Source organism: Rhinopithecus bieti, unplaced genomic scaffold (assembly GCF_001698545.2).
Source record: "Rhinopithecus bieti isolate Rb0 unplaced genomic scaffold, ASM169854v2 scaffold_2350, whole genome shotgun sequence".
Taxonomy (NCBI): Eukaryota; Metazoa; Chordata; class Mammalia; order Primates; family Cercopithecidae; genus Rhinopithecus; species Rhinopithecus bieti.
In genome coordinates, this window is record NW_016803902.1 from 3,257,093 (window position 1) to 3,269,791 (window position 12,699).

Below are 12,699 nucleotides of genomic sequence, written 5' to 3' on the forward strand. Positions count from 1 at the left end.
TTCCTTGAGCTGCTGTGAGCTCCACCCAGTTCGAGCTTCCCAGCGGCTTTGTTTACCTACTTAAGCCTCAGCAATGGCGGGCGCCACTCCCCCAGCCTCGCTGCTGCCGTTTCGGTTAGATCACAGACTGCTGTGCTAGCAGTGAGGGAGGCTCCGTGGCCGTGGGACCCTCCTGACCAGGTGTGGGTATAATCTCCTGGTGTGCCCGTTTGCTTAAAGTGCAGTATTGGGGTGGGAATTACCCAATTTTCCAGGTGTTGTGTGTCTCAGTTCCCCTGGCTAGGAAAAGGGATTCCCTTCCCCCTTGTGCTTCCCAGGTGAGGCAATGCCTCACCCTGCTTCAGCTCTCGCTGGTCGGGCTGCAGCAGCTGACCAGCACCGATTGTCCGGCACTCCCCAGTGAGATGACCCCAGTACCTCAGTTGAAAATGCAGAAATCACCGGTCTTCTGTGTCGCTCGCGCTGGGAGTTGGAGACTGGAGCTCTTCCTATTCGGCCATCTTGCTCCGCCCCCAAGAGTTCTTTCAATATTAGAAGCATACCATTTTACAATTGATCCAATCTAACATCTCCTCCAGGGCAGTAAGTTAATAACAAATGGCACTATAATGACAGATTCAGGTTTATCTTACTACACACACACACACACACACAATCTATTTTTGCCATACTTCAGAATCTGGGTAGCAGTTGAAGAAGAACCAACATATGAAGTCATATATCCATGGTACATGAGTTTCTCTGAGTTTTCAAAGGAGCTATGATTCTAAGTTTCATTGCAAACCACATGATATTACAAAGGGTACTCAGTTAAGGAAGGAGTGATGAGGAGTCCTCACTAAAGAATAAGCTCCATGGCACAGGGATCTTTGCCTTCTTACTGCTGCATGTTTAGAATCTAGATCATAAACTGGTTCACAACTGTACTGTTATCTGGAAAAGCAGAATCCTGGTGGTAAATAACAACAATCACATCCAGTTCGTGAACACATTCCATTGGCCGTGCCTTGTGCTAGGTGGTCTATATTCGTAACTTAATTTAATCCCCCAGCATGATTGTTTTTATTATCCTCAACTGCTTTTTTTCTTGAGAAAACTGAGGCACAGAGGAGTGGAATGATTTGCTATAGTTCATACAATTAATAAATATAGAGCCAGAATTAGGACCGTATAATATCCGCCAGCCCATCTCCTCACAAACTAGAAAGACAATGTAGTGGTGACCCAGCTCCTTGTTTTGCTTCTGCCATCAACTAAATAATGCTGTGCAAATTACCAGTCTTCTGCATATCAGAGTCCTTTTCATTGAATTTCTGAGTTCATAGTCAATCAAGAAGAGCCTATCCATATATGAATAATCCATGCACAATCTTTAGACTAAGATACGTCAGTATATTCTGAAATTTTATTAGATATTCAAATAAAGCTTGAATTGATCTTAATTTCCACAAAATAGTTTATGTTTTTGATGACATATCCCTTCTTTATTTGCTTTGTGTTGAAATTACATTGGTCTATTGTCTAAGGTTCAACTAGGGAGTGATTTTCTTGGTTATTTCAGATAAATCACATTGAAAATAATGTGTGCCTAGATTAGGAGAAATGTAATGAGTCTCAGGCAAAACTAGAAATTAGATAATAGGTACATGAACTTGAATAGCTCTTCATCCCCATCCTTTAATGCAATATGTGCAATTTAGGCATTTTTTTTTCTTTTAATTTTTAGTCAGTTCCCTTAGCCCTTATGGAACTATTTTAAAAATAAAATAAGCCTGCCTTTGTGAACACCGGATTACAGACTAACCCACACTGTAACAAATAAAGAAGGGGTAAGATTTCGAAGGCAAAGATGTGTTTACTTGAATCTTGTCTCTGCTACTTTCTACCTATGCAACCTTAGGGCACAAGTTCACCATTTCTGTAATAAGAACAATATACCTATTAAATACCTCCATGATAAGAATGAAAACTACCCTTATTAGGAAGCAAATCAAGCGTAAATAAAGAGGAATGCCTTGAGCCCATCTTGGTGAAGCTCAACACCTTGTATGATGATGATTAGATTGTATTCTAATATCGGGTTTATATTGTCTGGATATTAGACAGTTTGTTCCTGGTCTGTGTTTCACAGTCATAACAATAAAATAAGCCTGCTTATTTATCTGCTTATTAATCTGTTATCAGTTAATTTTATTTAACAGGGCACTTACATAACACTCTGTGCCGAACACCATTTTAAGTTCTTTATAAATGTTAACTCATTTAATCATCATACTACTCTGTTTATTCTAATATCTGCACATCCTTAGAACATCACAAACATCTCGTGCTCTCCTCATAAAACCTTCCACTGTATCATCATTTCTACTTAAGGACCGAGTAAATCAAACGCATATACCTACCATGAGACAGCATCAAGTCTCCTAACCAGGTCTGCAAAACTTAGATGAAGTGCTGTTTCAACTCTGCACTAAAGAAACCCAAGCTGGGCCTTCTCTTTTCAAGCCCCTGACTTCTTTTGGTGCTACTTAAAGCTTTTTCTTACTGGCTTTCCATCTGTTATTTTAGCTTGCAAAAACACTTTACTGTTCTTTGAAATGTCAGTCACCAGAGCCCACAAGGTGTAATTTTTGGGACAAGAGATTTTGCATACAACATGTATATTTTATATATTTTGGTTTTTTGGATGAACTTACCATGGCAGGTACTAATTTTTTAGAATTGTTCTAAGGTGCTAGAAATAGGAAATGTTCTAAGATGCTAGAAATAGGAAATGATATTTGAATTCTAAGGTACACATTGTCCTTTGGCAGAGGCAAAGGAAGATGAAATTAATTGCTGAAGCTATGAAATGTTAAATCATTCAAGGGATATTAAGTGATGTGAAAAACAATAATATTGTGAGAAGTTCTGCGTATTTGGAATAGTGTTCAACTTTCTGAACACATCATGTGGCTTTTGAAATTAAACTCATACTAATTTTGAGTGATCATGGCAAAATATAACCATGACATTTTTCTAGGATGTCATTTTCAAACTACGATTAAAATTTAAAACACTTGCTCACTTCTCTTTCTTGTGAATAAAATAAATTCAGGGTTAACAGTTGCAATCATCTTCATTAATGAGAAATTTTGCACGTTTAGTACACTAAATTCTTGGTTATCCAGCAAGGTTTGATATTAAATTAATTGGATGAAAGAGTTGCAGAATTGTTCGAGTGAGAGTTTTACTATCAGAACAACCTGTAGAATGTAGATTAATTCATTTAACAAATCTGTTTTGAGCATCTACTATGTCAATAGATACTGAGGCTACAATACAGTGGTGAGTAAAAACAATTATGCTACTTATTCTTATGGGTCTTGCAGTTCAGTTGATAAAGCAGGAGATGGTAATAAATTATATGTAAATTTACAATTGTATTTACTATTGCAATGGAGAAGTTCATGGAGCTATTTTATGCTATGCAAGTATCTACTAAGGGGAACTAACCTGTTCTGAGAAGGCTGACAGGACAGCACTGGGAAGGAGTAAGAATAGCTTTGTAGTGCTTATCAAGAAAACCTAAAAATCCATAGCCTTGGGACCAGCATTTCCACAATGAGGCATTTTTCATAAAGGAATACTTTAGGTTGTGCTGAGCATTTTAGCTATCAGGACAAGGCGTTGTTTTTATTACCAAAATATTGGAAACAGCCTACATATTCAAATGTAAATAGTTACATTTATGTTATAAATATTAAACTATATCGACTATCAGAAATCTTTTTTAAAGAACATAGAAGTTTTTATTGTCATAAGAGATATTTAATGAAAAAGATTAGGTTACAAAATGGTGAACATTTAAAAGGTCTTCACCTTCATCCTGACCCTACCCTTCCTAGTTACTCAATTTATACTATTTGATTTCAAATGTATAAATGAGAGTAAGAGTTAGTGGAGTTTACTCCGGAGTATAAATGGTAATACTAGTGTAACAATACAGATGTACAGTGTTTGTTGCCCTATGCAGCAAAGAAAGAATTGCGTCAATGTTGCTGCTGTTTACCATGAATTTATTTATTGCATTTTATCTAAGATAAATACTTTGTTCTCTTGCAACAGCTTTCTGTGAAGAGGGCTGCAGATACGGTGGAACGTGTGTGGCTCCTAACAAATGTGTCTGTCCATCTGGATTCACAGGAAGTCACTGTGAGAAAGGTAATCTAGCTTTTTTTATGGGGGATAGAGAGAAAGATTGGTAGAAAGATTAATTCAGAAAGAATAACAGCTCTTTCTTTAGGAATAATACTGTGGATTGACTTGATACATTGTATTGTGATGGTGGATGTGGCTCTCCCAAAGTGGGTACCTTTCCATCCTTGCATAAAAGACTACCTCTGAAAATAGAGCTTCATTTGCCTTCCCTCCGTCGCGTTTAATTTAGCAAGGTCAAGTCTTTTCTCTGCTATAGCTCAGTGTGCGTTTTTAGTGCTAATTAGAGATAAAGCCTGATGAACTGACCTGCCTCACTTATCATCTATTGGGTAGCATCACACAGTTATTAGAATTATAACAATCTGCTGTGTCAATGGAATCTAAATGAGCAGCACATGCTTCTTGTGTAAAACCACATTAAATAACTCCAGCAGCAGTTTTATTGGTGTGCTTGAGATTTTATTCTAATATTGGTTTATCAAGAACATTATCATTCATAGATCTGATAATATAAGCCAATTAGTGTAAGTAAGATTACATTATATGCAACTTTCTATTTGCAATAAATGTTATGCTTACATTTGGCACTATTTGGAGAAATCCAACTCTCTTATTGATTGGAGAAGTCCTCCTATTTGTGTACAAGTGAAATTTGATGTTCAGTGCCAATGTGTGTGTCAGTACAAACAAGGGGATTATGACACGTAAAAGTGAATATTTTAGTTTGTTTTTCCATGTGTTTTGTTAGGGTAAAATCACTGCATTGTGTTTTTTTTCTGACTCTGGAATGTCACACTTACTGCTTTTCTTATCATAGCATAGAAAAATGGAAATAGGATGTCGTATTTATTATCCTTATTATTACATGAACGGGGAGGTGTCTTTGTCTAGTGCCAGAGATATAAGCAAAGCTCTTGTTTCCTTTCCTTCACGTTTAGAAGCTTCTGAATTTAGATAACATTTTTTAATGTGCACATTTATTATATCTCACCCTGACCAACCTATTACATTGCGCTGCCTGTATATTTATGAGGCAGCCTAATCCTTTTAAACGCATGTCAAAAGGTAACTAAAATTGTTCAATAAGGAAATCAGTGAACAATATTTGCACCACTGTTTCTCTATTTTCTGACATTATCAACAAATAAAAAATATATCAAATAATTGTTTTTTCTTTAAAAAATGTGAAAGAGCCATGTACAACCTTTGAGCAGCCCAAGAGAATTACCACATAGAGCTAAAGAATTTTTGCTAAAAGCTAAGAAACTTAAGGGTAACTTAGGACACATGTCTTTACTGCACTACAATTAATTTTAAGTAGGTTTTTTAAAATGAAAAAAAAAAAAAGATTTCTTACTGCTTCCTGTAGAACTGCTCTATTCCCTAAACTGAATGCACAGAATTAATGGGGACAGAATGGTGATAATGATAATGTCAATAATCATGGATACTACTACTAATGATATGCCATTTATTATGCAATAATTGTTAGGATTTTTAAATTAATATTTTAAGATTAAACAAAGGAGGTAGATATTACTACTCTTATATGTAATCAAACTAAAGTTTAGCTAGTGTAAGTAACTTATGCAATTATTAGCACTGAGAATAAAACACAATTGTATCCCACAAAGCCTGTGTTATCAAACCTTGCATGGGTTTTTCAAGGATACTACATGGATTTTTTATTAAAATGTATATTCTTGGGCCACCTCTCCAAACTAGATGGAATATCAGGGGGTGGTTTCACGAATCTGCATTTTCACCAAGCACCTCAGGATATTTAACCATAGCAACTAGCAACTACTGTAACATTCTTATTTTCTTACATTACAAAGAACTGGAGGGAAACATTACCTTAGACCAGGGCCTGTGATCAGTGGCAGACCAGTAAGAGTTGATTATTGTGTCTCATGCCTTCTTGATTTGTCCTTTGTCCTTTTCTCTGCCCAGTAAGTGGGTGATTGCATCAGTGCTTACAGTCTGGTTTGTAATGTGGAGTCAGAAAATTATAAAGGAGAAAATCAAGACCAGGGAAAAAGTTAGACAGAGATAGGCAAGCATGGGTCCCTATGTAAATATTAAAGTTGACATGGAGAATTACATATTCTTGAACTCTTGTACAACCATCATAAAGGGAAAAAATACAATAAAATAAAACAAGGTTTCTCTGCATTTAATGCTATACTTCATCTGTAGCAAAGTCATTCCACTTAATATTGGCCAATACTCAAATTCTATCAGATTTTTCATGGAATGAATAAAGTACATATTTATCAGTCAGTTGTGCGCAAGGGATCTAAATACATTATGGGCTTAATACAGAAAATCTGAGCCATTATCTTGTCTGAGTTATTTTGTCATGTTGATCATTAGCAATAAACATTAAATAAGTCTATTTGCCTTCGAATAGTTGTGCTAGATGCCTTGAGACTCATAGTGCCAAAGGAAAAATGCAAATGAATTGTGAATGTCTTGTGGCATGATTACACTAAATCTTTCATGTGATTTATTTTAATTTTAAGGCTAAGTAAATGGTCCCATTTGAGCTATATAGAATCCACTTATGTTTAGTCTTAAGCATGTTCTTTTATCCCCCTAGTTATTGGTTTTATTCATTGCTTGCAATATTCAGCCTTTCGAAATTCAAGTACACTTAGTAAAATCATTTAAATAATTTGTTAAAGAAAATTCCTATCTGATGTTAATAATCCCACTTGTGTTTGGTATGGAACACACAGATGAACAACTCTGCATTTACTTTCCATTGATGACATTTCAGTAACCTTAAACTTTTCATAACCCGCCTTGAGCAAACATTTTGCCTCCTTTGGTTTCTAAACAACGTATAATTCTAGTTCTTCTCCTACCCTTCAACTTCCTTCTCTGTGTGCTTAGTTTGATTTACTTTTACAATTAGCATGGAGATGTGTAAAGAGAAAGATGAGTGAAGAATCAGTAAGAGTAGTAGTTTTTCCACTCTTAGGATGGAAAAGGGCTGCTGGTAAATGCTCTCTTCTCAACCTGGCTAAGAACTAAAAGGACAGAATACCACACTGATGTAATGTAGCCACCCACAAAACAGCATGAAACAACACAAAGTCCTCCTAGAGAATTTTCACATGTAAAATCAAAGAGCTACACTAAATCCAAATGTATGTTAACTGCCACCAAACAGCAGAAAGTCACCCTCTAAGAAGTATGTGAGACTAAGTTTTCTATTTGGTATTTTTACTTGCAAATTTGCAAGCAACAAGAAGGATAGATTAAATACGAAATATGGAGCTATGACTAGATCAGGATTTCTATTTTTTTTAGTGGCTTAAAATAACAAATGTTTATTATCTCATAGTTTCTGTGGTTTGAAATTTGAGAGCAGCTTAGCTGAGTGGTACTAGCTCAGTGACTTTTATGAGATTGCAGTCAAGATGTTGACTGGGCCAGTAATTGTCTGAAGGTTGGGGAGTTTGTTTCCAAGATGGCTCACTCTTGTGGCAATTGGCAGGAGGCCTCAGTTTCTCATTTTGTGGGCCTTTCTACAGTCTATGTGAGTGGCCTTACGACATGACCACTGGAATCCTCCACGTCAAGTGATGAGAAAGAGAGTGAAAGCAAGGAGGAAGCTATAATGCTTTTTGTGACTCAATCAAATGTTGATCGAGTTTTCACGTTGGCCGTATTCTATTCCTTAGAGGAGACTCAGTCCAGCCCACAATCAAGGGGAGAGGAATTAGGCACCACCACTTAAAAAAAAAAAAACGATTGTCAAAGTATTTGTGGGCATATTTTAAAACCGCCACACCATGAACCCTGTTATGTATTCACAAACCTTGGCTCTGATTTTAAACTCCTTGTTTTGGAACCTTTTCCATACCTCTCAAACTTCTCTTGAAATTTTCTGGTTTTAGTCTTTGACTCCTTACAGCTTGTACTCTTGATGATGGAACAAGATGTATTGCTTACTTATCTGACGTTGAATAGCCACAAACTGGGATTCAGATGCCAGACTGTGTGGAACTGACTGTGTGTGTGTGTGTGTGTGTGTGTGTGTGTGTGTGTGTGTGTACAGGCGCCTGTGTGTGCACATGCAGGTGTGGACTTGCACATCCAAACAGAGAAGAAGGAAGAAGGCAGGAGTTTATGAATGTGAATGTAGGTGGATCCTAATGTCTGTTCTTAATCTTTTTCAACTTTTATTTTAGATTCAGGAGTTACATGAACAGGTTTCTTACCTGTCTATATTGCATGATGCAATAAAATCCTAGATATAGGAGGAGTAATCCTGTCACTTAGGTACTGAGAACAGTACTCAGGAGTTTTTGAGCCCTTGCCCCTTCTCATTTCCCACTCTAGTAGTTCCCAGTTTCTATCATTGCCATCTTTATGTCCACATTTACCTAATGTTTCGCTCCTACTTATTAGTGAGAACATGAGGTACTTGGTTTTCTGTTCCTGTGTTAATTCACTTAGAATAATGGCTTCCAATTTCATCCATGTTTCTGCAAAGGACATGATTTCATTCTTTTTATTACTGTTTAGTATTCCATGGTGTATATGTACCATATTTTCTTTATCCACTCCACTATTGAGCACTTAGATTGATTCTATATATTTGTGAATGTCTACAGTGAATAGTGCTGCAGTGAACATGTGAGTGCATATGTCTTTTTGGTAGAAAGATTTGTTTTATTTTGGGTATATATCCAGTAATGGGATTTCTGGGTCAGATAATATTCTGAGTTCTTTGAGATATCTCCAAACTGCTTTACACAGTAGCTAAACTAATTTATATTCCCACCAACAATGTATAAGTGTTCCCTTTTCTGTGCAGCCTCACCAGCATCTGTTGTTTTTTGACTTTTTAATAATAGCCATTCTGACTGGTGGGAGATGGTATTTCACTGTGGTTTTGATTTTTATTTCTCCAATGATTAGTAATGAGAATTGCTTTATATGTTTGTTGGCTGCTTATATGTCTGTCATCTTGTGAGAAGTGTTTGTTCATGTCTTTTGCCAGTTTTTTAATGGGGTTATTTGTTTTTGCTTGTTTAATTGCTTGTGTTCCTTATATATTCTGAATATTAGACCTTTGTTGGATGCATAGGTTGTGAAGATTTTCTCCCATTCTCTAGGTTGTCTGCTTACTCTGTTGATAGTTTATTTTGCTGTGCAGAAGCTCTTTAGTTGAATTAAGACCTAGTTGTCAATTTTTGTTTTTGTTGCAGTTGCTTATGAAGAGTTAGGCATAAATTCTTTCCCAAGGCTGATGGCCATAATGGTGTTTTCTAGATTTTTTATAGGATTCTATAGTTTGAGGTCTTATATTTAATTCTTTAATCCATCTTGAGTTAATTTTTTGTATATGGTGAAAGGTAGGAGTCCAGTTTTATTCTTCTGCATATGGCTAGCCAGCTATCTCAGCACCATTTATTGACTAGGGAGTCTTTTTCCCACTGCTTATTTTTGTCAGCTTTATTGAAGATCAGATGGCTGTGGGTGTGCAGCTTTATTTCTGGGTTCTCTGTTCTGTTCCATTGGTCTCTGTGTCTTTTTTTACAAGTACCATGCTGTTTTGGTTATTGTAGCCATATAATATAATTTGATGTCAGGTAGTGTGTGATGCCTCTGGCTTGGTTTCTTATGCTTAGCATTGCTTTGGCTATGCAGTCTTTTTATTTTGGTTCCAAATGAATTTTAGAATGTTTTTTTCTAGTTCAGTGAAAAATTACATCGGTAGTTTGATAGGAAAAACATTGAATTTTGTAGGTTGCTTTGGGCAGTATGGCCATTTTAATGATTCTGATTCTTCCAATCCATGAGCATGGAATGTTTTTTCATTTGTTTGTGTCATCTATGATTTATTATAGCAGTGCTCTGTAGTTCTCCTTGTAGATGTATTGCACCTCCTTGGTTAGATATATTTCGAGGAATATTTTCGTGTGGCTATTGTAAATGGAATTCCATTCTTGATTTGGCTGTCAGTTTGAAAGTTATTGGAGTATAGAAATGCTACTAATTTTTGTACATTGATTTTCTATCCTGAAACTTTCCTGAAGTCATTTATCAGTTCCAGGAGCTTTTTGGCAGTCTTTAGGGCTTTCTAGATGTAGGATTATATTGTGCATGGAGAGAAACAGTTTGACTTCTTCTTTTCCTAATAGGCTGTCTTTTATTTCTTCCTCTTGCCATTTGCTCTGGTTAGCACCTCCAATACCATGTTGAATGGGAGTGGTGAGAGTGAACATCTTTGTCTTGTTCCAGTTCTCAAGGGGAATGCTTCCAGTTTTTGCCCATTCACTATGATGTTGGCTGTGGGTTTGTCATAGATGGCTCCTATTATTTTGAGGTGTGTTCCTACAGTGGCTAGTCTGTTGAGAGTTTTCATCATGAAGAGAGATCGGATTTTATCAGAAGCATTTTCTGCATCTATGGAGATAATCATATGGTTTTCATTTTTAATTCTGTTTATGTAGTGAATAACATTTATTGATTTGTACATGTTGAACCAACTTCGTATCCCAGGAATGAAGCTTATTTGATCATGGTGAGCTAACTTTTTCATATCCCATTGATTATAGTTTGCTAATATTTTGTTGAGAATTTTTGCAACTATGTTCATCAGGCACATTGGTCTTTAGTTTTATTTTTTCATTGTATCTTTGTCAGGTTTTGCTATCAGGGTGATGCTGTCTTTGTACAATGAGTTAGGGAAGAGTCCCTGTCTTTGATTTTTTGGAATAGTTTTAATAGAATTGGTCAGCTCTTTGTATGTCTGGTAGAATTTGACTGTGAATCCATCTGGTCCAGGACATTTTTGCATGGTAGGATTTTATTATAAATTCAGTTTTGGAACTTGATATTGGTCTATTCAGCATTTCAGTTTCTCTCTGATTCAGTATTGGGAGATAATGTGTTTCCAGGAATTCATCCATTTCCTCTAGATATTCTAGTTTGCATATGTAGTGGTGTTCATAATAGTCTGTGCGGATCTTTTGTATTTCTGTGGTATCTGATTGTAATGTCATAGATCAGGATTTCTTAACCTAGAAGACACTATTGACATTTTAGAACAGATAATTCTTTGTTGTGGAGGGCTGTCTTATGCATTGTAGGATGTTTAGTGTCATCCCTGGATTTTATTCATGAAATGTAATTAGTAGTACACCTCCAGTTGTGATCATCAAAAATGTTTTCATACCTATCACCTTAAACACTTGTCATTTCTTTGTGGTGAGAATATTCAAAATTAAGTAAAACTTTAAAAAAGTCTCTAGTAAGGTTAAAGAAAAAGTCTCCAGACATTGCCAAATATCCCCTGGGAGACAAAATCTCATCCCATTAAGAACTCGTGGTCTAGATGTAGCATTTTTAAAAGTCTCTTTTAAAAAATATGCATATATATGTGTATATATATATTTTATAGGTAATAATGGCGCAGTGTTATTTGATAATATGAAAATTATAAGCATTTTTTGACAAGAAAAACACTTTTAATCATCTCCTGAACATTTTTAGAAGTACTTAAGGGTTTACTGTGATTAGAAAATGCTTACCCATTCAAGAGCCAGAGACTGGTTGATATCCATCATGTGCTATGAGAGACACACCTTGTAGTCTTAGGAATCAGGTTGGTGTGGAAACTCAGCCTGCTCTGTGTTCGCCCTCTCTCAATGGTGGAATAAACATGATGCTCCACCCAAGGAACATGTGACTCCAAACCTTGTGTTCTCCTAAAGGAAGATAGTATACCTATCCTCTTTCTTAGAAGAAAAATTTAAATGTATGTAACAATAAAAGAATTCATCTTATAGTATAAGACTTAGATGCACACACCACACACACTTGTAACGTCTTTGTTTGTTTTTTTTTCCTGAGATGGAATCTCACTCCATCACCCTGGCTGGAGTGCTGTGGTGTGATCTTGGCTCATTGCATCCTCCGCCTCCCGGGTTCAAGCGATTCTTGTGCCTCAGCCTCCCGAGTAGCTGGGATTACAGATGTTCTCCACCACACCTGGCTAATTTTTGTATTTTTAGTAGAGATGGGGTTTTGCCATGTTGACCAGGCAGGTCTCAAACTCCTGGCCTAATGAGATCCACCTCCTCAGCCTCCCAAAGTGTACCCAGCCAACACTTGTACATTTTAAGGAGAATTTGCACTGAAATGCTTTCTGTATTACAAAGCCACTCAATTAATCATTATTTTTTGGTAGAAAATTGGACTGGATTGTAAATCAGACAAGCCTGTCAATTATACTACATTTCGCCATTATATATTATATGATTTTAGAGTGTTTAAATGCAGTTGTGTAGATATCAGGTATCTATAACTAGTGATTTGTGAATCAGACTGTGAGAACTGGACACGACTACCCAAGGTGTAGGCTAGAACACAGTCTAGTATAAAATAATTGGAAAAAATGTGCTGATGTTATAAAAATAGCAGACCTTGACGTTTTCCTCCACATTTGTTCAGAAATAGGTTCATTTACTGTAACTA

General features: G+C 36.3%; 1 protein-coding gene across 2 annotated transcripts in view; it reads left to right on the plus strand.

Annotated features, from left to right (window-relative positions):
- NELL1 (neural EGFL like 1) overlaps positions 1-12,699 on the plus strand; it is a 963,285-nt gene that overhangs the window by 741,695 nt on the left and 208,891 nt on the right. For both annotated transcript variants that reach the window (XM_017858414.1, XM_017858423.1), the window contains exon 15: positions 4,108-4,203. In XM_017858414.1, coding sequence (XP_017713903.1) covers positions 4,108-4,203 — 96 coding nt within the window. The remainder of the gene's footprint in view (positions 1-4,107; positions 4,204-12,699) is intronic.